Source organism: Anser cygnoides, chromosome 13 (assembly GCF_040182565.1).
Source record: "Anser cygnoides isolate HZ-2024a breed goose chromosome 13, Taihu_goose_T2T_genome, whole genome shotgun sequence".
Classification (NCBI taxonomy): Eukaryota; Metazoa; Chordata; class Aves; order Anseriformes; family Anatidae; genus Anser; species Anser cygnoides.
This window is the reverse complement of record NC_089885.1, coordinates 1,550,070-1,576,908: the sequence shown is the minus strand read 5'-3', so window position 1 is coordinate 1,576,908 and position 26,839 is coordinate 1,550,070. Positions and strand designations below refer to the sequence as shown.

At 42.2% G+C, this 26,839-nt stretch overlaps 1 protein-coding gene across 2 annotated transcripts; it reads right to left on the bottom strand.

Moving 5' to 3' along the window:
- Positions 1-855: 855 nt before the first annotated feature.
- On the bottom strand, positions 856-16,946 carry SH2D1A (SH2 domain containing 1A). Of its 2 annotated transcripts, XM_013185225.3 has the most exons (5): positions 16,746-16,946; positions 16,105-16,372; positions 3,813-3,876; positions 2,279-2,414; positions 856-1,967 (listed from the first exon to the last, which is right to left on the bottom strand). In XM_013185225.3, the coding sequence occupies exons 2-5, from the start codon at positions 16,239-16,241 to the stop codon at positions 1,909-1,911; spliced, it is 396 nt and encodes a 131-aa protein (XP_013040679.1). In that variant the 5' UTR covers positions 16,242-16,372; positions 16,746-16,946; the 3' UTR covers positions 856-1,908. The 2 variants fall into 2 exon arrangements, with proteins under 2 accessions (XP_013040679.1, XP_066861351.1); XM_067005250.1 differs by lacking the exons at positions 16,105-16,372; positions 16,746-16,946 and adding an exon at positions 13,881-16,098.
- Positions 16,947-26,839: the final 9,893 nt, after the last annotated feature.

Sequence of the window (26,839 nt, the reverse complement as noted above, 5' to 3'; positions counted from 1 at the left end):
TACAGCAAGCCCAGAAACCTTCAAGGCACAGAAAAGGAGTAAAACATTCAATCAGCACACCCGATAGAAAACCAGCTGGTGCTGGATGTTGCGCTCAGTGCTGGTAATGTTCAGTTCAGAATCACCATGGCTGACATCTGCTGAATTATGTAACAAATTTTAAAAAAAAAAAAAAAAAAAAAAAAAGCTTTTAAATATTTTATTAAAGAGTAAATCATCCTGGAATTCTGGATCTGCCCCTGTATTAAGACAAAGCCCTTGCTTCAACCAGCCAGCATATGTAAGAAGGAGGCACAGTGCAAAACATATACACACACTGTAAAATATGATTTGAAGGGGAGGGGAGGCAGGACATTTCACTACAAATGAAATGTGGCCTTAATTTAGACAGACATTGAGTAATGAACTACAAGCATCACAAATTTGCAACAGCATTGTCCACTGCTTCCTGTTATCACAGGACTGTTTATTTATTGCATTTATTCCCGTTGAGGGTTTACAAGGAGCATTTTGTCCTTCAAATGAATGTTTTATTGCTTGCACTTCTCTCTCTCTCTCATACGCAGCCACTTATAGGAAGGGGAAAATAAAAAGAAAAAACAAACAAACAAAAAAAACTTCCAACCTTCTCAAATCCAAACATAAATGCTGCATGGAGCAGCTAAACCTTGCTGAATGCCCATGCCGGCAGCCCATTTAGCTCTTTGCTAAATAGGTAAAAACCTTTTTACCTATTAGCACAAGGTTCCAGTCTTCTAAGCTGCACAGAAGAACTTGGAAGTATACGCATGAAACATTTATCCAAAGCACCCTATGAGTGGTTATACAATGTTTACAGATGTTGTTTGGTTGTGGTTCTTTTTTTTTTTTTTTTAATATATATTTTTGTCATCCATTTGCAGTCACTGTAGTCTTGTGCTTTGGAAAGAAGTGCAGGAGAATCACACTTTTTGATAGTTAGGACCATTTGAGCTAGTTAAAGCATGACTAACAACGACACAAACCAAGAGGGTTGTAGGACATCAAGTCTGTTTACAAATGTTGCCTACTGTCTGACAGTTCAGGCAGGACACTGAGTTTAAACAGCAAGTGCTCCAATTCTGCAAGCTGACAAGTGCTGTGGATGTAAACCTTTCCCACAGGAGCTCAGCAGCAGCAGCATACAAACACACACAATATGGAAAGAAAAGAAAATATCATGCAAAAATAATTTATTTTTTAAAAATTATATGCAGTGGGTGTTTTTTTTTCAAGTGCAGAGAATATCTAAAAACCAAAGAATTATGTTCTTCACTACTCGTTCTCATCTACTCAGCACATTGCTAAAGCTTTCAAGTGTCCGCACAAACTATAAATTTTGTATATGGAGGCAGTGCTGGCTGGTTCTGGTGAGTTACAGAATGCCCGGTATGATGGGAGAAGTGGGGATCCTCCTGGGGCCACATCCAGAATATTTTTGGCCCTGTATGAATGATAGTCACACAGACAGCAAGTCTGTGTTCAAGGCAAGGACACCTCAATATAAGCCATTTTTCTAAGCCTACAGAAGGGGCGTTGCCCAGTTTTGCATAAATTTCAACCAGAACAAAGCACAGAAGAGTCCAAAGTCAAGTCATGTAAAACAGAGGAAATAGTCTTGAGGTGAGAAAATATTTTGCACTTAGGATTACAAAGAGAAAAAAAAAAAAGATATGACACCATTTAGTAGTTGATTTTTTTGTCTTCTCGCTCATAAAAAAAAAAATCAAAACATTTTGAAACTAAAAACTTCTAAACCTTGAGATAGAAAAACTATGAAACACATTTCTGCAAATGTTACAGGAAAACTCACGGAGTTGTATTTACTATCGTATAGCTTGTTCTGTTCTAGAGCATGGACTAGAGGCAGTACTGGAAGGTACAGTCATGTCACTCTGGGAAATGGCTTCGTGCTGGCTGCAGGTAGAAGTCACGGCTGTCATTTCTCCCTAAAGAAAAATAATCACAAAAATACAGAAGGATGAACACTGCAAGAGAAAGGACAGATCAGATGAACCATCCCTACAAGAGCCACAGTGGTGGGGAGGGCAGGTAGCCACCTCCTGAGTATCACTCAGGAATACATACACCAGAGTATCACTCAAATACAAATTTTTTCTGAACACACTGACAGCCCCTAATAAGTCACATTTTTGTCAGTGCCCTGGTGCTGGCTCCTTTAGGCCAATGATGCAAACAGGCCCAAGACCTCCATCCCCACCATACAGGGCCCTGCTCAGCTGAGTCTCCCTGTGGGTACCTGCGGGACATGCAACTTTTGCGTGGTTGACGACTGGGTGCTGCAGGGGTGTGATGATGCCTTGGTCAGGTTTCTGGAAAGCTGAAATGAGGTTGTGCACTTTCCGAAAGAGCCGCCGGTGAACCCCAGGTGCCGTCTGTGAAGCCAAAGGCGAGAGATGAGGGGACGGCGGTGCTCAGGGTCCTGATGCAGAAGCTTTGTCCTCAGAAATGCAACTACATCCAGGGATGGAGCGAGCCCTTCCCTCAGCCCCCTCTGCCTGCCAGCTTAAAGCAAGCTAATGAGCAGTGGGTGCTCTCCTCCCACACCAGTGCACAGCGGCCTCCCCACACCAGGAGAGGTTTCACGCCATGGAGGTAGGAGGCTGGAAGAGGGATAATTTTCTAATCACCACAACAAGAGAAACCCAGAGCCTGTGGTGCTTGTTAGGCACATTTCTGGACACCTGTGTTGTGAAACACAGATAAAGTTCTCCTCAACACAACCAGGAAAAGCCTAAGACTCATGTGCAGAAAGCCAGTAGAGGTCATGGGAGGAGCTGTAGCAGGCCAAACACCAGACACTGCAGTGACAGGGCCAGGCTGCAGCCCTGCTCAGGGAACTCCCCGGGCAGTCAGAGAGCCCTGGGGGTCCCAGCACCTGTCTGGGCACCACTGCTTGTCCCAGCCCTCCTGGGCAGCACAAACCCTCAGGGTTTGCTCCCAAGGCCTTACAGGAATAAATGAGTGAAATCTTCCTCCCGCTCCCAAGGGCGAGGCGGATCATTAGGTACTCTGCAGTAATGTGAGTTGGTTTTATTCCCTGACCTGATTCTGTGTAACACCAGAGCACTACAGCCATTTCTGTTATCACAATGGCCAAGGCATTATGCCTGTCTAGCAACTTTTTATGTTTGTATATCGGTGTTCATTAAGGTGCAAACAGAAATATAATTATGGAGTAATACGCTGACTACATACAAAGAACAAGACTTTCATAAAAGAAATAAGGCCAGCATCTAGATTCCAACAACCTCAATTGTTCTCTCTATCGCAAATAGTGTCACGCTGCACCTGCACTACCAGTTTCTTATCGTATGTGTGAAAATAGATTTTTGTAACAAGTTTTGGCTACCATATATACCATATTGCACCTTTGATAAATTAATCTGAAGAAAAATTAAGTTTAAAACTGCACATTGAAAAACATTTCTTTAAATATGCTGGTGTTCATGGTATGTGAGATAGAAGGGAATTGAATACTGATTGTGCTTGTCAAATTATAAAAACACAATATTTTTGTAATTTAAAATGATGCAAAATAATGCACTAATGCATTATGCAATAGCTGAAAAGTAACAGGGAATTAATTTATGAGTTCAAAATTGTCAGAAGCGGCACCAAGACATCTTAGTGATGGGCTCATTCAAGATCATTACCTTCAATGAAAATCAGACTTTGCAGAAACATGAATAATTTGAATATATTTCATTCAATCAATACTAATACTAAACAGGATAGAGAAGTTTTTGGAAGAGAAAAAGAGAAGTACACACCTCAGCACTCCAGGACCCAGTTTCTGTCTTGGACACTCTGTAGGTATAAACATAACCCTGATGCCTGTGGAAAACAAACAAAAAACAGATATTTATTACTCATTTCTACTGCTAGGTTTCACTCTGTTAGGGGGAATCAGTTCATCTGCTAACCTTTCCTTAACAATAAACTCACCCATAAACATTCTAGGCCAATAGAAAACTGAGACACAGACCAGATGCGATCTTCATCGCACTGGTGGGTTTTGGTGTTTTTTGTTTTTTTGGGTTTTGGATCAGGGAATTGGTCTGACTCAGATCTCTTTTAGCAATATTCAGTTATTCCAGGTTAAGTGACAATGCCCTGATTCCTGCCTCAGTGTTTTTATTTATTTTATTTTTTTCAGTGACCTCCTTTTACGGACAAACACCGGGCATACTTTGCCAGGAAAAAGAAAATGTGAATTATTGGCATATAATCTTGCTGGTCTATGATTTATTTAAATGCAGATGTTCCCAGAAGCAATAACATGAATGTAACTTATTTGGAAAGCTAGAACCACAAAATCCAGGTAAATTACTTTTTGCCTTATGAGTACATTCCTAATTCTCAAACACTGACAAGAGTTTTATAAGAGTGTGAAATCTTCTATCTTTTCAAATCTAATTTGACTCCTTCAAGAGTAAGGAGTCATACATTAACAGCATAAGGCATACTGACATCCAGACTCAGTCCTGCTTCTTTTAAGAACCCAATACAGTGAATAATTTATATGGTAGATTATTATACCAATAACCAAATTTTAACTCAGAAGCAGAGAGAACTGACGGTAGTTCCATGGGTGCAACATTAGTTTAGATGGTATCAGATAAAAAAGACCATGTATTATTTTACATAGATTTACATGAATACACAGCAGGATTTTAGGGACTGTTCACTATTTCAGGATCAATTCTTATTCTTTAGAAAACAAACAAACAAACAAACAAACAAACCAAAACAACAACAAAATACATTTCTTTCCAATTATACACAGTATTGTAGTAGTTATTACAAAATAGCAGAAACCATCAATGACACAGATAGCGTATGATTGCAATTACTTACGCTCCATGTCACGGCTCCTGGATAAATTCTTATTAAAAAGTCATTAAAGCAACCTCTGCAAAGCGGTCTCTGGTATAATTTACCTGAGCAGGAAGCTGTTAACAGTTGTCACACTGCTATAACCCCACAAAGCAGGAGAGAAAATCCCTGTCATGATTTGTGAGCTCTCCCCGCCACTGCTCAACTCCCAGCACGATGACATTCGGAGGCATGTGACATGCCGCCTCTCCCTCCCGTCAGGGCTGCTGCGGGGGCAAGCTCCCCGTGCAGCAGCGGAGGCGCCGGCCTCCTCTGGGTGCGACCACATCACCACCTCACGCACCAATTCGTCTTGCGTCCCCACAGACATGGCTTTCTGCCTGCTGCCATGTGGACCTGAAAGTTGGCTGGCTGTGCTCACCTGTTGGGAACCTATGGAAGAAAGCAGCTGCCTCTGCTTCCCCCAGCAAGCCCAGCTGCTGCAGCCCTTTGGGGACTTTTGTAGGGGCCCAAAAAGAGCCCTTGGTGTGAAAAACCCACTGGGGTTGCAGAATGAGGGAAGGATACAGAAGGACGGCACTGCTCTCCCATCTGTCCCATGGCAATGCAGCCACCCTGGTCAGGCCTCACCTGAAGTACTGTGTCCAGTTCTGGGCTCCCCAGCACAAAAAAGACAGGGATCTCCTGGAGAGTCCAGCGGAGGGCAACGAAGATGATACGGGGCCTAGAGCATCTCCCGTATGAGGAGAGGCTGAGAGACCTGGGTATGTTCAGCCTTGAGAAAAGAAGTCTGAGGGGGGGATCTTATCAATGTTTATAAATACCTTAAGTGTGGGAGACAAAAAGATATGGTCAACCTCATTTCAGTGGTTTGTGGGGACAGGACAAGGGGCAACGGCCACAAAATGGAGCACAGGAAGTTCCGCAACAATATGAGAAAGAACTTCTTCATGTGAGGGTGACGGAGCACTGGAACAGGCTGCCCAGGCAGGTTGTGGAGTCTCCTTCTCTGGAGATATTCAAGGCCTGTCTGGACGCCTACCTGGGCAACCTGCTCTAAGGAACGTGCTTTGGCAGGGGGGGTGGACATGATGATCTCTTGAGGTCCCTTCCAACCCCTACAATTCTGGGATTTCAGTCTCCCATTTTAGACAACCTTGTACTATCATGTCCTTTCTTAAAACCTCTGGGAGCCTATGTATTCAGTGTTTCAAGAGCAGCCCTATCTATCTGAAAATGACAAGGGTCTTTCCTTCATCTGGGCACTTAGATCACCAGCTAAGCCGTGGTTACTGGAACTAGGATTTTACAGCCCACAGTGTGCTGGGAAATACCAGAGGCACCTTGGCATTTTGTCCCTTCTCTCTGAAGCAGCTATCTGACCAGCTCCACAATCTTTTTCTTTCAAGCCTCAAAACAAACAGGATCAGTTTGTAAAAAATCTAAACCTCACTCTCTTGCCTCCTGTTTTTATAATACCCTGCATATTACCAGGCCTTGTTCTTGGTTATCCTGAAGCCTGCCAACTGCTTCAATCTCTTTAAAATCCGTTTTTTTCCAGAAATGGCTCAGTTGTCCAGAAAGCTGCCATCTGTTGTTTCTTTCATTTTCTCTTCCTACGAGATTGCATAACTTGAATTGCTTGAGGGGCTGGGGTGCTGCCCTGACTCTGAAATGTCTGATGGCTTTTAGCACTCTGCCAAATGGGTTTAGTAAGCCAGACAAGCTGAAAAATAAAGGCCAGATTAAGTAACATTCAGGACAAAGACGGGTGAGCTATGCAGTAGACACCTATCATGTATAAAAAGAGTTCCAACTATAAAATAACTCAACTAAGCCTAGAGAAAACTCAAAGAATATCTCAGATAAAAGCCCCTGAGATACAGAGAAAGGAGCAAGACTTTGGGAACATGGAATTATTGAGCACTGCATGGAATACGGGAGGGGTATGACATTCCTATCACGGCCTTGCAAGCACAAGTGGGAGCTCTGCACTCATCTGACAAATCTACATTTTTTCCCAGAAGAGGAAAGAATGTGAGGCATGAAGGGGGCTTACTGCACTTAAGCTGAAAAACACAATGGTATCATCTGTTGGCTCTGAAGCCATCAGCAAACAAAGCCAGAACAGAATAGAACAGTGATGGCCCAGGCCCACCACCCACCACGCCTGCTTTCTCTGAGGAAATGCACAAAGGATGCGTTTTGTAAAGAACATGAACAGCTAGATTTTCCCATTTTGCTACTTTCCATTGGTGTCTTTCTTTCCACAAAATGAGTTGCAGCTCTTCTGGTAAGTACTCTCCTAACGAATGTGATCTTATCAAAACTTTCTGTTAAACAGCAGGAACTTACTTCATTACCACTTCAAGGTGCTTTCTACCTTCCACGCTTGAGCGTCATGATTTTGGTATACAAAGTTCTTTTCAGTGCTACATGGGCACAGCCTCCTGCAAAAAAGCTTTTTATGATTTAAATTACCCAACATTTACTGAGATCAGTGTGGGATGAAGGCAGATCAAGCTGTTTTTCTTAAAAACAAAAATTAAATATTAAAATTGAGGTTGTGTAGAACACTGCCTCCAAATAGGAAAATACATCAGGAAAAAGCATTTACTGGAGCTTAGACACAAGAAAATCCCCAGCCACCATTAGGGGACAGCTCCGTTTTCTTTATTTTAGTCAATTCATGACAGAAATAAAGGCTTCTAGTGTGACACAATATTCCTGTATGTGGTGTGGAGACATAGCTATAACCAAAAGCCGGGCATTGGGTGGCACTCATCAGCTGGGGCCTCTCACACAGACCTGCTTTGAGGTCATTGCCTGGTCAGATGCAGGCCAGATCCACCTCAACCTGAGTTTAGTGACCTAAATTTGTCTCCTTGCTGGAGAAAACCAGCAGGAGGTGGACAGATGTAATTGAGAAAAGGATTTCAGAGAGCACTCTCACGGTGACACTTGCTTCCCAGCATTTCTTGGACGATGAGCATCTCCTTACAGCCAGGAAAGATCCAGCAGAAGGCTCCCCACATCCCTTCACTCTGCCCAAGGACTGCCACAAGCCTCACTCACAATTGCAAAGCTCCTCCTATGCGCCAGTGAAACACAAGGGATGGGAGCAATCATGAATTAACGGCATGATGAATGGTGCCCCATAGATTCTTGATCAAAGGCAAAAAATGCCAAAATGGTGATGAGGGCAAGAAGAAAACATCCATTGCTATGAAAATAATATTGGATAGCACTGAGGAAACAGTGATTTGGTTACCATTAATGACTTTTTTGAACTCGTTTAACATTTTTTTTCTTTCCCCATGTGAAAGGATGTGTTATACCAGCTGGGAACTCTTCTAGCACTGTCCCCATTGCAATACCATAACTGGGAAAACTTTGTCAAAGGAAATTCTCAAAAAAGTTGCTATTACAGGAAACAGTCCATTTTGTATGATAGCTTTTTTCTTCATAGCTAGATAATTCTTCCCAAAGAGCTACAAAGGCATCATTCACAGATGACATACTGAGACAGCATCTGTCTAACTGTCCTCTCCACTCCTCCTTTTCAACTGTGATCAGACTTGATAAAGCAGCATTTGCTTTAACAGGTGAATAATTACAATCTTCTGCACCATTGAAATAGCCAGAGGTTATTAGCTGCATGCTGCATCTTAAAATTAACCATGACATTTCAGCTGCATGGTGTATTTTAAAATCATTTCCAAATGTTTTGTATCTCAGTTGGGAAATTTTATTAAACTAATTTGTATTCATTTCTGGTTCCAAAATGGAACAAATATAAAGGGAGAAAGACAGAGAGACAGGGGGAAAGCCATGTCAGCAATAAATGGCATCAATTTCTCCCTCTTCACATAACTTATTCTGATGTCTTTGCACTGTACTAGTAAACTCCTCTTACCTGGCACATTTGCGTCTTGGACTTACCTGAGAATTTCCCTTTATGAAATTGGTTAGGGACAAGCCAGTGGTATGGTTTATGAACAGAGGTCCAGAGCATTACATACTGCCCAAACTCAGCTTATAACTTTGTCACGTCTCAGCCCTTCAGGCTGAAATTTTGTCTCTGGGGTGTTTGCCTCAGACTTCTCTAAGGTATGGAGAATGGGGAAGTGCCAGGAAAGGCGACATGGTAGGAGAAGCAATGCTTTATGGAAGGAAAGATGGGGAGCTGCCTCTGTGCAAGCTGGACAGGGAAACAGCAATGAAAACTGAAGCCCTGAGTGAGTCGGTCTGAGTAAGGAAGAGGGTGAAGGGAGGTGAAGCCTCAGGGGACTTCAACTGGGAGCCGCATGAGAAGCCAGAGGTGAGGAGGGGTGAAGATGGGTGATTTGGAAGCAAAAGAAGAAACAAGGGAACAGCCCTCAGCAATGCAAGCGAAGTCTGCAGGCCATACAGCTGAACTCCTGGTATTATCAAAATGCTTTCCTGTCACCTTCGCACTGAGATCCCAAAGGGTACTGTAGCCCTTAGCATCCTGTGTCACAGTTTCTCATGTGTGAAACAGAGTTAACAAACTCTTCATCTCACAAATTGAGATAATGTTTACACACCACGTCATACTATGGAGATGAGTGCTGCAAGAGAGCCCATGGGGGAATCACTACTCCTGTATTCAGAGCAGGGTTTCAGCAGCACATAGCAAACAGCATGCAAGAGCCTGAGAGGGTCTGGCTACGGCTGCTTCTGCCTCACCCAGAGTATTTGGGCTGCAGATCTGCTCCTGAATTCCTGCTTGGAGGGACCAAGCCCAGGCAGGTGACCCCATCCCAGGGGGTGACCCTGGTGTGGGCACATGGGCAATGGGAGTAGCTGCGGAGGTGGGAGATGGCTGCCAGAGCACCCAACCTCTGAGAGCAGGGGAGCCCCGCGTCAGTGTCAGGAGCCTGTGCGTATTCGCCATGTACTCGTCGGGGACCCCCAGCCCATACTGCACGGCCTCCCTGCTGTGGTGGTGGCGGCAGCCACTGAGAAGACAAAACAGTTGAAGTCAGCCGTCCACTTAAAGTGCTTTCTTTTTCCTCTTTTAATTGTTATGTTTCTGCTTGGTTTATGAATCATGGAAAGGCCAAAGAGTCTTGTTAGTTAATGTAGGGGAAAATCCTGTTTAAACTTGTAGCTCCTCAGTCTGTCCTGGAATTTGCATTTTCTGGTTGACAAGCGGCCTGGTTCCTGCCTTATTTAGGTTTCAGACACACAATCAAGGTACAGCAACTTAGCAATTACCACCCATCAGCTAACCCAAGCTGAAGAAATAGCACTCGCATTGAGCTGATATGCAAGACCCAAGCTCTATGTCAGCAAGAGTGAATGAAATAGCTTAAATCAGTGTTTACACGGTCCAAAAAGTCTGACAGAGTTACTGTAGCTTAACTCACAGTAGCACTCTATACACACCCCCCTGAGTTTACACTTCTGATTCCCCTACCAATGCTTTTCTGGTATTTACCCATGATACTGAATCTGCTACTAGGGTGAGCTACCGTGATGCTAGGGCATGATAAAGAAACGCATTCTTTTGATTTTCTCTTCTGAAATTAACAGCCTGAACGGACATGTCAAGTCTTGTGAAATGCCTGCGAGTTTATGTATACACAGTTTTCTGTGGAAGATTGTCAGCATCTTCACCTTTCGAGCACTCCTGACAATCGGCAGAAGAGCTGCTGATTTACCTACTGGGAGAGTGTGCAGCCTTGCTGAGCAGGTATGATGCTCTGGTAGAAGGTGGTCCAGCCAAAAGCAATGCCTCAAACAGGAGCTTCTTGAAATTTGGAAATAAAATAAGAATTGATTCAAATCTGAGACAGTAAAAGGAAGGAGCTTATTTTATGGTTAGCCAGTAGCTAAGCTTCATGAATAATTATGTCCTCCAGAACAGTACCTCACAAGGCAAAAAAAAAAATTATGATAAAAGGTTTTCTGGTGAAAATTCTTTCATTTTAGACCAAACTCACAAGAACTGCAATAGATAAAACACTGTTGATAGCACTGCAAATGACAGTTTCATATTTCTACAAAACATTTCTGGGTTTGCTTGGGAGTGATTCAGTGTAGCTCATTATTAGATTTCCTGTTTCTCTCCGAGCAAGGTAGGCACAGTTCTGACCATAAAATCCCTGGACCTGAAATCACTGCTTGAACTAAATCTTCAAAACTCAGGCCTGGAAAATCAAGCTAGAGCTAATCTAGGTTTTGTCATCTAACAATTTAACTCATTCTGTCATTTACTGATTGGTTAGCATAGTGACTACCCACCCTTCAGGCTGTCTACCTTTCTAAAATCTTTCCAGGAAAATCAGTGGAATACCTGAAGGCCATTAGACACGTTTTTCTCGGCAAAGATGAAGCTCACTCTGATGAGCAGGGAGCTGAAATACCTCCACTGTGCTGTAAAATTTTTTTTTTCAAAGCTGAAAATAGTGCATGGTATTTACACCAGCAACCTTGAATTGAGAGGCTCCTCCTCGGATAGAAGCTTTTGTTCCAAATTACATTTTAAATGATGATGATTATTATGTGCAGTGTTATAATAAATGCAATTATTCTGCCATTTCTATCAAACATATTACATGGGAAACAAAAGAAATGCTAAGCCAAAGCTGACTCGTGATCCTGTATCACACCTTCATGCTGTACACCTGATACATCTGCCGCATCAGAAAGTTTCAGCACGTTGCCTGAACTTGTGCACTGCGGTTATGGTGACAGAAAAAATAGCTTACGTAAAAGTCTGATGGGACTGCAGCCTATCCCCACTGCCATTACCGTTGCTTCAAGAGCTCTAAACAGTTTTCAATTCCAGCTTTTGATTATTCCCTGCAAATTGAATGCAGCACAGCACATGAATGGCTGATTTCAAACAAACGATCTGAACATACAGTTTGACAAGTATGTCATGTTTAGCTGAACGTTCACTGAGAAATATTTAAGGGTCTGAAACAACTACTAACATGCCAAGCATGCTCAAGTATATGAATCTTAAGACCCAAACTACAACTGCTTTATCTTTGCCAATTCAGGCATGAGCTGCTTGTTTCTGCATGTGCTCTCATATATCTGTAAAGGAAAGTGGCGCTTTTGGTACTCTCAGGCATTTTATTCATGCATTTTTCAGGCACAGCTTAAGAGGCTGCTTCCCAACCTAGCCCCTGTTATCGTGTCCTGTGTCCCCCCATTGACTTCATTAGGAGCAACATGCACAAGGGATTTCTGAGGGTGGTGAAAACATCAAGGGGGATATTGAGCAACAAGGAAACTGTACCAGTAAAGAAAGCTTCCCGTAACAATTGTATGCTGTTATTAAAACCTCAGAGTGCTGAATGTAGCATGTTTACAGGTAAAATGTGTACATTGTTTTTTTAAAGAATACACGTTTCTTCTATCCCTGTTGTAAGGAACAGCAAAAATCTTCTTTCTATTCAACTCTAAACAAATTTCAGGAAATGATCCTGCTCCTCCGTTGACACTTTCAAACACTAATGAATGACATCCTTAAAGTATGTATTATCAATTTAATAGTGGTATCCATACCACAAAGATCTTGGAAGCGTCTTGCCAAAAAAGCATTGCCAAAGGATGCAGGCAGCATTTTTGTTTGCAAGAGCCCCAGGGGACCCTAGTCCAAATCAAAACCCTTCTATTCTTCCATGCATAGTTTAACTGTGGTCTTAAAATATTTCTGAAAGTGGGTTCTTTATGTTTTGCCACAGCCACACCAAAAACTGTTCTCTCTTTGAAGACTATCAGGCACACCGTGACTTGGGGCAGCAGAAAGCAGCACTCAAGGAAGATAAAGAATACTTCAGGAGAAACAAAGAAGAGAGAAAGCAGAGTTTTCTAGATAAATGTGCTGACAACAGGGGCCTTGCTGCCGCAGTTACCCATCTCTATAGGTCAGGTTTTATGCTACCACCTGTCCCTTTTATGCTTGCCCTGTAAAATCAGCGTCAGTCGCAAGGCATTCCTGAAGTCTTTGACTCTTCTCCCTTTTAAAGGTCAGGGCTCCACTTTTTAATTGAAAAAGCAAAAGGTGAGTGAACCTGACTGTGAACACCGCTGCCCTTATTACATGTGTTAGGAGGCTCAAAGACTGCCAAAATATGTTAGGGCTTTCTGGGAGTGCCCAGTGGGGGCTGGCATCACAAACTTACACCATCTTTCAGAAAGGGGAGGCATTGCTTGAGCCACAGCAATGCAAAGGCAATCACAGGACTTTCTAAATGCTGTACCTGGAGCTGGACATGCGGGGCAACCACCTGTGTCGTTCAAGCTGATCAAATATTGTCATCCAAAATTTCTTTTCTCATTATTGGAACTGTGATTTCAGTTTTGTCAAGTCCCTTCTCCCTTCCCCATGGTAAAAATAAAATAATAAATAAAATAAAATAAAATAAAATAAAATAAAATAAAATAAAATAAAATAAAATAAAATAAAATAAAATAAATAAAATAAAATAAAATAAAATAAAATAAAATAAAATAAAATAAAATAAAATAAAATAAAATAAAATAAAATGCTTAAGATGGTTGGGGTCTGGGGAGCTGGGGTTTCTTAGATTTGTTTTGTCTTACTTCTCCAGGGAAGTGCAGGGAGAGGTGAAAGAAGACAGACTGAAAGCGTTTTGGTTTTGGAAAGTGGGAACAGTTTTCTCTTTTTCTGTTCTACGAACAATAGAAACATCACCGTCAGTATGAAACATTTTCACTGCTGTTAGAAATTTTCACTGGGAAGATATTATTTTTTTTGTTTAGCTGAGATACTTTTTGCAATACACCTAGTGGTTCACCAGGCTTGTTTCTCAGGTTTCTAAAATTGCTTCAGTACTTCCAGTAAACACATGTTTTGCAGAGACTTGATATACCTAGGTATTTCTAGAGTGATCATCAGCATAGATTCTGAACAGAAATGTAAATTGCTGAATAATTTTGTTATTCCTTGTAATTTCTGTTATCTATTAGGAAGTATGAAAAAGCAGAGAGGTACTTACGCTTTCTTCTGTTTTCTTTTCTTTTTAATAAAGAGTGAATACAGCAACTGCTTGTTTCCTTCTTGGTTTTTACCAAAGCTCTCATGCACGTATGTGCTTGTCACCTGTTTCATCTCTGTGCATGCTGTTCAGACTTGAATTTGGAGGATTTGGTCCATTGCCAACACCAGGCTTAGCATCCTCCACTGAATACGTATCTACATCTCTAATGCCTTCTGTACTTGCTCCTCCAGACTCTCTACCGAAGTGCTTTGCTTTAGTAAATTTGCCTGTTAAAGCACTTCTGTAGTTTATGGCACACATTTCTCTAAGCTGTCATTGCTATCTCCAGTGTGAGACCATTTCCTGATATTTTTATGATACCTGTCTTCAAAGTTATTGTGTGATACGTTGCTTACTGTATCCGCTATTTCTTACATAATACTCTAAACTGAAATATTAGGGAGCATTCAAGCCAAGGCTTAACTCTACCATTTTTCAGCCACCTTACTGTCTGTATTGGACCATATTCATTGTAATATTTTTCATTTATTCTTTTTAAATCTGGATTTATCCAAGATGATATTGACAATTTCCCTCATACATTGTGGCTTATATAAAAAAAATAAAAAAGTTTTACATTCCAGAAGAAACCTGCATAGCATTCATCAGTAATATTTTTTGCTTTTCCCCTTTGCTTAGCATATATATGTTTGAATGTGACATAACATGAAGACATGAGTGGTCCATAATTTCCAGAAACAGTTAGGTTGGTCTTTTATCTTTTTCTCCAAAGCTTGCTGTAGTTAGCAATCCTTTCTGTTCTTCCTATTTTCATTATATATATATATATTAATTCATTCATGAAATTTCATCCTAAAGATATAAATTACCACTAACATGGCAAAAAATCCTAACTGTTGCGCACAAATGAAAAACCTTGTTATATACTTACAGCCTGATTTAGACTAACGGTGGATTTAATTTTAGGATTCTCTATTTTATGCGGCATTGTAACATTCTGCCTGACCCTTTCTCTAATGCCTTGGTGTTTTACCTGCACTGACTGAGTTCTGAGTGTTAAAGGAGATATATCACCATTTCCTCTGATGGTTATTTAAAACAGATTCTGCTTTTATTGCCTATTGCCATCACTGGAATCATAGCACTCCTTACCTCTTGCTATGTCTACTGCATTTTCATTTAACTCAAGATGCTTCTTATGTCCCATTTTTCAGCTAGCTGTTAAGGGCTGAGGTATTTGTTAGCAGAGGCACCTCTCTTGGTTCACCTGATTTCATGAGAGAAGAAAGAATACATCTTCTGCCATGAAGACTTTTCACTAAAAGAAGGTGGTGTATTTTTGGATTGCCTATTACCTTCTTGCATCTCTCCATTTACTGCTCTACAACAGGGGAATAATAATGCTCACCCAGGGCTTAATTGCATATTGTTGGAAATGTATTCAAGACCTTTGGGGAAAACCTGACTTAGGACTCTTCCTCTGCTTTTTTTTTTTTTTTTTTTCTCGAAGTACCAAAGTGCCCTTTCGCTTTGCTCACCATTAGCTATTTTCTTTCTGGCCTTAACACAGTTTTCTCTTGCTTTTCTTCTCCTACTAACGCGACACTCATCAGTCTGTGCAGCTCTGGCAGACACATCTTTGTTCCGTTGGTGCTATGGTGATTTGTTGTACAGTGGTCTCTCTCAGGACTTCTCATTCCTCTGCCTATGCCAAAAGTAGGGTAATTAAAATGCCTCATTAAAATGAGGTTCTATGACTTTACAGACCCCAGTTCTCTTGAGCAAACCTCTCTATCCCCACTCTGACAGACCATCCCATTAAATATTTTACCTTTCACCCTATATGATGAAATATTACCACTTCGTATTTTGCGTACTTTAAAGGTAGTTCACTCCAAGCCCAATGGCTCACGGGACACCCAGCCTGACCAAGAGGATCCCAAAGCAAAGGCACACTCTGTGTGACAAAACGCTTTGCGCTGCTCTCCCCGATAAGTGGTGATGCTGGCGATGCTGTGGGTGCACCCATGAGCGCACTGGAGGAGCAGAAGATAGCAGGCACAAAGGCGAGCTGCTCAGCCCTTCATGGCACCTCACCCGCCCTTCCATGTTCAGACACTGTTCTGACTCACTACATGGGACCACGCCACGCCAAGGATGCCCAGGTTGGGATCCGCAGTGTCCCCAGCACCCCTACCGCTGCCCGTCCACCCGCACTCACAGCACGCAGAGGCAGTAGACCCCCGGGATGCTCTCACTGTCCCGCAGCAGGTAGCTGCCGTCAGTGCCCGCCGCCAGAAGCAGCTTCTCCCCGGCCTCACGGCTGATGCTCCCGTGGTAGATGGGCAGTGCCTCCATGGCAGGGCCGGCTCTCCCTGCACCTCAGCTGGCTCCTCCGCCGCACGCTCCCCTCCGTCGCGCCAGCCGGGCGGCAGATGTAAACAGGATGTGTTCACACTTCTGCAGCCTCTGCACAGGGCGAGATAGCTCTGAGGGAAGAGTGAGGAACGAACACGTTGTCTTTGCTTTCTGTCGGCGTGTTGTTGTATGGCTTTTTTTTTTTTTCTTTCCTTTGCCCCTATTTTATTTTGCTGTTTCGCAGGCTGTGACATCCTTGCAGCATTGCAGCCCACATGCTGAGGGACCGTCTCAAGGCCTGCTCTTCCCAGGCGGCTCCCTGCTCGGCCAAGATGGGATGCAGTGACCAGCATGAACAAAAGCAGGGGCAAAGAGGAGCGAGGCAGGACCCTGAAGGCCCTCTGCGAACCAGGGATGTGTTTTTTAACCTCTTATTTGTGAAATCCACAAGGGTAAGAAACCAAAGGCGGCAAGCTGGCCTCACAGCCCCACCAGGCCACTCACCTCAGTCCTCAGGTACGCTGCTCCACAGCGGCCGGCCTGGTGTCCAGAAAGGCTGACCCTGACTGATTTACCTAATGAGGAGTTATTTTCGTAGGCTTTGGTGGTGTTTAACCACTGCTAATGCTCATTGGTTTTGCTCGGAGGCAGGCAGCCTGAGCGTGGGCAGGGAGGCCCCACACATCCTTCCTGATGCCATCGGCACTGCTGTCACCCGCACATGCAGGCAGCCGAAATCCAGACACCTCTGAGCAAAAGCTATTTATCTCAGCTGCTGTGGTCACACATATATTCCTCAGCGTGCTTGTCACCTGAGAGCCCCTGTACTCTTGGGCTTGCACACGGGTCTGTTTGCAAACAGGCTGAAAACGTGAGTTTTTATTCCAAAGCAATTTCCACCCAACTGAGTGTATTGCTGGAGCTGAGCAGTGCTGAGGTGGCCCTGCCCCTCCACCAGGCCAGCCCCACCAGGCTGCCACATACTTAGGGCTGAATTCATCCCTGGTTTGGCCATGTCCTCACAGCTGGGCATATGAGGATGACCAAACTAAAAATACAATGATTTTGTGATCGCTGCTTGTGACTGATTCATTCTGAATTGAGCTTGCTGACGGGACCGGGTAAAATAAGATCATCTTACTGAGGTATTCACCAAACAGTGTGTCCTGGTTGAAGTTTAGGATAGGTAAAAAAAAAACTCTCTGTAGCCGCACACACTTAAGGAACAAGAAACAATAGTTAAAGAATAAAATAAGGGTTGCTCCTTTTAAGTTTGAATCAATTTAAATATTTTCTCTTTGACCATTTCGAAGTTCATGTCTTTCATTTCTGACCTTTGATACTGTTTTCCCTTAAAAATACATTTTTCAAATTACTTTTAGCTTTTCCCCCCGAGGGATGGGCATTTGCAGCCATTGTGTCACTGGGCAGCTTGTGGGTGGGTGCTGCACCCCAGTCGCCTACAGCCAAGCTCCAGTGTCACCGTGTTCCCTGCAGGGGCACCCCAGCGAGCCTCCCTGCCTGATACCAAAGGACTGAGACAGCTTTGGAAAAACCCAGCCTAAGAGGGACTGAAAACTTCCACTGCCATGTTTATGGCTCTTCGGGCTGGTAACACAAGTGCTCATTACCCCATTGATGTGAACCTAGGGACTCAGCTATCCTGCCCATTTTTTAAAATCTGTTGTTAAAGTATTTGCACAACAAAGTAGAGCTACTGCCTACTGCAAATGTGATTAATGTGGATAGTGACAAGGTGTAAGCAAAGAACTTGTTCCCTTGTGAATCTACTGCCTATTTTTTCTCATTTTCTAAGTTACCTGTACTTTTGGGGATTTCATCTAACTTTTCAATTTCTTAACCTATTTTTGTTATTAATTGCTGATTTCATAAAAAGTTTGTGTGTAGTTAGCTGGAAAGGAAAAACAGCCAGAGTCACCCAGTGCTGCAGGTCTCATTTTCCCACTCATCAGATTTCAACTGAAGCATATGTAGAAAATCATAAAACTTTTGACTACGAGAAACTCTCTTAATAAGGGAGTCACTGTACTACCAGGCCAGCTTACATCCTCCCAGCTGCTTGATGAAGCTATTACTGAAAAATAAAGAGCTGTAAACACCCAACTTTGCTTTTGTGGGTAAGGAACCCACAGAAGTCCACTGGCCAAACCCTGAAGCCAGGGTTTCTGTACAAATCCATTTATAGCTATATTGTCTATGGGGATATGCAGCTTTAAGATGTAATGAAATGCTGGTTTCTGGGACAAGGTACTGGTGATTTCTTTAAGCACCCCAGGCCTGGCCCTGTAGGATGCTGGACACTCCCTTTTCTTGCTTGGTTTGTAGAGTATTCAGCATATGCTGGACAACAGAGTTTTGGTCCTTGACTAAATCAGTCCAGCAGTGCTTGCAGCACACTGTGAAAAATTATCTAAAAAAGACATGAAGGAAAGGAAGCACTTAACAGTGCTCTGAATTACTTGGCCATGAAAAACAGGCTTAGAAAGACAGGACTGCAACAGACCTCTTGGGCCATCAAGTCCAGTTCCCTGCTATCTTAGCCAAACACATCATATAATCCCTTTCAGAAACTCATTATACTCTGTCTTAAAAGTAGTTCAGGGTTTTTTGTTGTTGTTGTTTTTCCCACTGTTCTCATTGGAAAGCAATTGCAGAACATCACTATTCTGTTGTTTGGAAACCTGCTTCCAATTTCCATCCTAAATTTATTCATGACCAATTTATACTCATTTGTTCTTGTGCCAATGTTGTCCTTTAGTTTAAATAGATGTTTTCTCTGCCTGGAGCTTATGCCTATGCAGTATTTAGAGTGGCCTCCATCAGACTTCATTTTGCCAAGCTCCTGTCACACTTAAGGCTCTCCCTTCCTGTGGGCACTCTAATCGTCTTTTTTGGTAGCTTCCCAGGTGTGAAGTGAATCATTTGCAAACAGTGTACACTATCCGGGCTGCAATCTAACCTGTGCTTCATACAGTGTTACTGATGCATTTCATTACCCCAGGGAAAATCCTTTGCTTTGCGTGGTCTGTGTCTTTCCCCACCTTAGTCATTTCTTTCCCCTGAGCACCCAGGTGTAGTAGAAACCTGGTTAACAAGATCCAGCTGCATGATCCTGCACTCAATCGTTCTGAATCTCATCCAATTTATCTTATCCCAGTCCTCAAGGTCACTCAGTTCTTCCTAAATGAGAGATTTATTTGTCTCTGCAGTGACAGTACCTCCCTCCCTTATGCCATCAGTAAATTCCAGTAGCACACACTTATTTTTATGCCAGCATCATTAATAAAAAAAATGTTAAATAGTATCAGTCCCAAGGCTGATGATTGGGAAACTCACTACTTCCCTCAGAACTGATCTTCTCCTCCTACTACTCACTTTGTTATCCACTTTTCAATTTTTGTACTCATCTCCTATTTTAGCTAATAATTTTCCATATGGCACAGTACCAAATGCTGTACTTAAGTTTAAATAATTAGATCTAACCACTTCTTTTGTCTAGAAAAATCAAATATGATGGTATTTCAGGTGCCGGAACTTGTAGAAGTGCCTGAGAAGTGGAGGTAGAGAAGACAAAATTAAATCACTTCAAGTTTGTTGAACACCTGCAAAGACTGGAGCTGGTTTTCATTTTCAGATGAGCTGCTTCTTTCATACCTAGCAGTGACATTTTCATAGATTGTTGAATTTTGTAACAGTTCTGGATATAATAACACTAATGCAAAGCATCATTAAAATTCTTGGATGTTGTTAATTGCCTGAAAATAAGAATGACCTTCAGGACCTTTACGAAATTAATGCTGCTGCAGTACTGTTATAGGAAAGCCTTGTATAAAGACCTTTAAATCAAGATAAAAAGTAAAATATCTATATTGGTAGTTTTGCTGATACAGCGGTATTATCATAAATGCCATCTCTGTAGAAGTACTGAAAAAGCACCTTCAGAATCACTAGCTATTGCAATGTTTTTTTAAAAAGAATTAACTGGCAAAAAGCCACATTAAAACACATCTAACTTTAAATGTGATTCTCATTATTTCGTGTCACTTTCATTTTTAGTGTAATCTAACAAAATATTCAGAATGACTGTATAGAATAGCACTTGCAGACAGTCTTGCTATTCAAATAAGAAAGTAATACTGAGATTCAGTAAAACATTGGTTATACTACAGAGTACCTGCAGAGTCACCATTATCATGTCACCTTTTTGAGCTGAAATAAGAGAAATTGAAAAAAGCAGGCTATAGTTAACTAATGTGTTACAGGTCTCTGAGCATCGATACAGAAGGAGAATCCAAGGAAAGTTTGACTTAAGGTTTACACATTAGCATACATTTCTGCAGCCTTCATGTTACTTGTGATATTCTATATGTGTTGCTTGGAGGACAAAAAAAAAAAAAAAAAAAAAAAAAAAAAAAAGTTAGAGAGTTATAATAAATAAAGTTTGGATTCAGGTGCAGGTTCCAAGCTTTATACTCCAGGATGCATAAATTGGACACATCTCACTCACTTTAGAGAAAGGCCAGCCTATAAAACTGAGTTGTCACAGAACTACCCAAATGTTTGGGTAAGTGTGAGGGAGGTTGCAGATCCAGGCTTTTGCCCCCTTCAAAATAAATAGATAGCCCAGGGGAGCATTCCTCACCCGGCAATATTAATTCCTGCAGTGGAACATTAGGTGCTGTGTAGAGTTCTGTACAGAGCTCAGAATTTGAAAAAATGATTTTTCTCATCACTTGGGAAGTGCATGTTTGGTGCTGTCGGTGGGAGCTGGTTATGGGGGAGACTGAGAATCCGAAAGATTATGGACCTTTATGAATGAAATTCTTTATACTCATCAATTTTTGTCCTCTGAGCACAGGTAAACACACACATACCATAAATGATGACATTTCAGTGAACTTTAACAAAGCTATTTCCTCTGTGTGGCCTCACAGCTTACCTGTGCTGTTGTTCTGATTGTTTTTTGAGCAAGATAACACTAAAATTGAAAGCTACATAACATGATGAAATTCATATTAAAAGTTATCTGTGTTTTAATGCGGTTTCTCTTACCAGTTACTATTTCGTACTTCTTTCTCCAGAAGCAGTGCAACAGCTGGCTATTTTGCAGGTGCATGTGCCTTACCCAAGCAGAGATGCCATTTACGATAATGTCAGCATGAACAGCACTACTCATAGAAGCTTGCACTTTTTTATTTTCCGCTATTACTCTTTCAACAACCCTTTCCCGTAAAATTCGGCAATGCACGGGTAGTCATGAGGATTAGGCACCCAGCTGCTTTGGGGACCAGGACCTCCACGTCTTTATGATTTAGCTGAACCAACTTCAAAGTCGACAGGGCTAAATCACATAATGACACTCTCCGGGTGGACTAAATGTCCACTCTGGAGCTCTTCCTGGATATATTCCTATGCGAGCAAGTCTGGAGTTGAATAAAAGCTTTAAAAACTAGATTTCCACATGACACACATGCACAGTAGTTAAAATTGATTTGCTGACATCCTACCCTAGTTCCTAATGGATATTTATCTGAATTACAACAGCACCATGTAATTAGGCATAAATAAGGGCTTTTGTTCTGGAGGGGAGGAAAGTTTATCAATTCCAAACCATATGCAATTGCGTGTCTAATCTCTTCCTGCAATTATTTCAAATGCACATCCAGATGATAGCATTTATATTCATTCTGAGATTCACTGAGTTTGAGACCAGAAGGGATCATTATACCATCTGGCCTGACCTCCTGGATATCACAGGCCATTACATTTCTCCAATTACCTCTATACTGAGCCCCCTAACATGTGTTTGACTAAAGCATAACTATTTTTGACTAAAGCTTATCTCCCAAAAAGGCATCTAGTCTTGATTTGAAGCCATCAGGAGGAGCAAATCCACTACTTTGTGGGTACTTTGTTCCAATGGTTAATCACACTCACTATTAAAAATGTAGGTCATGTTTCCCATTTGAATTTGTCTGGCTCCAGATTCTATCCGCTGGTTCTCGTTATACTTTTCAGAGTTAAGTTAAAAAGCCCTTTGGTACCCATAATTCTTTCCCCTCTGTAAGTGTTTATTCTCTGGAGTCAAGTCACTTCTCAAATATTCACTTTTTTTTTTTTTTTTGATAGGCTTTGCTGAACTCTTAAAAGTCACAGGGTAAAGAGTCTTCTGCCCATCTTGTCTGTGTATTTTTATTTTGTCTGGTATCTGTTTCAGCAGTGCCCAACCGCTTCTCGTGATGCCAACGAGGAACATGGGAGCTGCAGGCACACACTGAATTGCTCTCCTTGGATAAACCTCTGGTCTATAATGAAGCCTCTCCTTTCCAGTGCACCACTCTGCACGCACAGGGTGAGGGAAATGACAGCGTGCTGAAGTTTCATAAATACAGAATTCAGGACATAGCCTTTGATCCCAATGGGACCGGTTTATTGTATAATCCACATTTCTTTTACAACTGTGCTCACCTCCTCATACGCTAGTACCGATTTTGGTGACTTGCAAACTGTTTCACCTGAAACCAAACATTGCTCATGGCAAAATAAAACTGCTTTGTGCACATTCCTGTTTCTATCTGGACTGTATAGTATTTTGAAATTCAAGCGATAAGTCTACTTATAACAGCACAAAGGGAAAATATACAAATAGATATTTTTCTCTTAAATTCTTTGGTTCTAGGTGCTTTATTAACCAGTTTTAAACTAAATGTTAAAGCAAATAGTCCAGTTCAACCCTGCATTTGTTCGCCCTTGCACTGAGAGATTTTTCATTTCATAAATCATTCAGAATCCATAGCAGTGATGTTGTATTGCTCTCAGTACAGAAAAACACATGCACACATCCACTCCAAGCACTTTGCATAGAGCACACGAGCCGTGCATCTCACTGCATGCTTATGGTACGAGCCAGGCTGACAGCAAAGCAGACACAATCTCAACGAAAAGAAAAAAAAAAAAAAACAAATTCTGGTTATACTAACTACTCTTTGAAAGTTTTACCTTAGTATTTTGGGCACAGATTGCTTTTCTGGCCTACATCACTGACTGCAACAACAAGAACAATTAACAACAACATTTCTGTCCTAAAAAAAAAAAAATTACTTTTAAAAAAACAGAACTGATGGCATGAGTATATACACACATACATGGTGCTTATGTATTTTAAAATACCTGCATGTATAAAATTTCTTTTTTCTAACAGATCCTGAAAAACTCCCTCATTAATCTGTATCTTTTCACACCGATGAAGGACTGCAGTAGAGTTACTTTACTTCAGCCCAGGAAAGAAGACCTGTCTTGGACTCACTGCCAGGTTGCATCATCATATCACAAGCCACATTGTTAGTGAAATGATTTGTAGGGCTAATCCCATTCTGACTGAAACCAACAGAACTGTCCTGCTCGTAGCGAGAGCTTGTGCAGGTGAAACTTTTCTCGGCAGTTAACAGGAAGCGAGTGTTTTTGGAGAACAGCGATCTTTAGGCAAGGACTACCCAGCATTTGCCTGCTGGTTAGCCCCGGCCCATGCTGCATGCTGTGGCAAAGGTTAGCAGATCCCTGCAGAGCCAGCGGCTCCAAGCAGCACAGTGAAAGTCTGTGGGTGGACTAAACCCACATCCTTTTAATTTCTCTATTGATTGCAGGCTAAATCAAATACAGCGAGAGAAAAGAGCAAATGGAATTGAGCTGGCCAAGCCAAGAGAGGCTCTTCCTCCTCCTATCATGGCTCTGTGCATTTAAGGCCTTTCTTTAAGGCCTTTCTGTAAGGCACAAGTGGGTTTTCCAAAGGCTGGACATTAACAGGATGGAGGCCAGATGATGCAGAGGAGTCACATACATCCAGGTCACTGCGTTCGATCAGTACCAGATGAGAGCCAGCACTGTCACACAAGTGCCCGCAGAAAGCTGCTCCCCCTTGACTGGCATGCTTTGGCAGCCTTGTTGGTTGGGAAGCTGTGGCCCAAAAGCATGGCTGAACACCCCCATGCCAGGGCTGAGGTAAACAAGCAGGACAAGAGGCAGAAGATTGTGTGTGGTGGATTGCTACTCTATTTTAAGATAAATAAAAATGCCACTGGCACCAAGATGCAGAGTCTGAAAGGAAAGCCTTTGCCTCTCTTATGGGTCTCGTGGCCCACAGCTCACACCCAAGCTGGAGTGGCAATGGCCAGGAGGAGTAGGAAAAGGCTCAAGGCACCAAAGGTGTCATCCTCCTTAGTGTCAAAGCAGAAGTGGAACCTGGAGATGAAACCTGCTGCCTGACATGGCATAACACCCATGAGAAATTGCTAGCAGGCCTACCTGACATAGGTACCAAGTGCCCACTGAGGTAAAGAGCACCTGCAAGGCCGCTGTCCCTGTGGGACCAGCTCCTAAAAGCAGGGTATGAAGTACCTCACACCTGAGTCCTGTTTCACTTGTGTGTAGTCATCATGACTCCCGTGGGGATGGTGGCCACGCACCCTGATGGTGTTTGGGGGCATCAGCCTCATCCTGAGCTCCTCACTTGGATGAGGTTGGACTCCCTGCTCCCTGGGACCTCATGCCTTTTTCCAAGGGAACTGCCCTCTAAAACACAACTGAGTCCTCTCACTTCTGGCAGTACAGGAAAAAAAAATGTTTTTTTTTGCCCAGTGCTTATCAAAAATTCCCTTATTGCAAGGATGTTAGCCGTGTCTGAATGATTTGCACTCAGACTTTCCAACCTGTAGTCCATAAAATATAAACACCGGGCCAGTAAGATTTAATTGCTTTTTCTCCATGGAAGCTTTTACTACGAGCTATTCATAAACACACTTAGGGCTGTCTGAAAAAACACGTTAGGGCCTTGCTTACAGAGGAATGTGTTCTGGAATATTTTTCAGGCACCAGGCTGCAGTCACCTGCCTGCTGTAGAGACCTCAGCCCACCAGAGAGATCCCGGCCCACCAGGAGGAGCAACGCAGCAGCAGCAGGGCAGCCAAAACCCACGCTGGCACATGGTGAGGACAGGGTGCCAGTCCTTTGCCGCTCAGACCGTGTCAGGTGGTCCTTTACAGATGGACTCAGCACATTGTTCTTTTGCTGCTAAATGTAGGTGTTTGACTTCAATTTCCTGCTCTTATCTGACAGCTAAAACCAGCAGAAAACTACCGTGTTTTTTTTTTTTTTTTCTACCCTAGAGAGCTCTTCATCAAATAAGATATTTTTTCCCCCACCAAGGTGTTTTAGAGCAAATTTTTAAGCAAAATATATTCTGATTTTATCTTCATTTAGTTTATTTTTGCATAAATATTTCATTAAATATTTGCCTTTTCTGTTGCTGAAACTCATTCTTCACCATTCTTGCTGCAATATTTTCACCCAGCAGTTCTAAAAAACACTGGGATGTTCCTGGCAGATTTTAGGTCATCATATTTTTTTAATAAATTTTTCAAATTGTTGCCTTTTTTACTAAAATTACAGAGATGTCAAACTAACTTCTTTACTCTGTGATAGCATGTATATACTTTAACTGAAAAGCTGAAAAATTACTGAGTGAAAAAAGGAAAAGCAAATAAAAGTAACAGAAATGAGATAACTCTAGATACCACTCAGCATGTTTCACTTAACAGAAAAAGGGGCAAGCCCCTGGAGAAGAAAAGAAAATCAAGATGTGTACTTGTCCCTTGATTGAGCCATGTCTGGATTACAAACCAGTGAACCTCTAGGAATTTGGGGCCAGAGAGTTTCCTGGTAAATCACATTTTTAGCCCACCCCTTTCTTATTACTTGTGCCCCCTTGAAAGAGCAAGTTTGTCTTACTTCTGTAGGAATGCAGGCATGCCTTACACTTGGCTAATTTTACAGTAATAACAGTATCACCATAGGTGTGAAACCCCTTCCAATTAAGCGTCTGTAATCTGCCTTAATCGAGAAGAAAGTACAGATGCTTGACAAAAGTCTCCATCTTCCTATTCAGTCACAAGGAGGTGAAATTAACCCTTGTGGAGGTAAGATTATGCTCTCTTCACACGTGTTTAAATGTCATTCTTCACTTCCAATGGTAAAGGTATGCAGAGACAAAGCATTTATGGTACCACCATAAAAAAGGTATTATCTTTGCTTTGTTCTATACAGTTGGTGCTCTGTTAGTGCAGTATAACCGCTGCTGCCGTGATGGGTGGAAATCTAATAACATGAAACTAGACCACTAATTGTTGACGTCTTGGTTCTCAGTTCGCTTTGAGGCATAAAAAGCTGTTATACTGAAACCTTTTTAAATTACATTCAGTGAAAATTATACAGTAAAACTCATTCAGCAGGCTATTTCTTTCCATAGAAAATACAAAACTACCTAAGCCTAGAGCAGCATCAGGAACAACACAACGAACCTTTAGTAGTGCAATCCAGATCAACTGCTCGTAGAGAGCACCATTTCTCTGGAAAATGGCACTCACCAGTATGCAATGTGCATCCACTTTTCACTGCCCAAAGTTAAGATCTGTTTCCTTCCTTTCAGCCCATTTTCCCTTTCAGCATCAGCCCTGATTCTCCTCCGTCTCTTCCCCTCACGGAACATTACCTCCCACACCTTCACTGTGCTGTCCTCAGCTTCA

Coding starts and splice junctions, on each gene's coding strand:
- SH2D1A (XM_013185225.3), bottom strand. CDS start 16,241: ATGGAGGCACTGCCCATCTACCACGGGAGCATCAGCCGTGAGGCCGGG. Junction 3,877..16,104: donor GTCTACTGCCTCTGCGTGCT/GTGAGTGCGGGT, acceptor TGTTTTCCACAG/GCATCAGGGTTATGTTTATA. Junction 1,968..2,278: donor AAAAGTTGCATGTCCCGCAG/GTACCCACAGGG, acceptor ATTTTTCTTTAG/GGAGAAATGACAGCCGTGAC.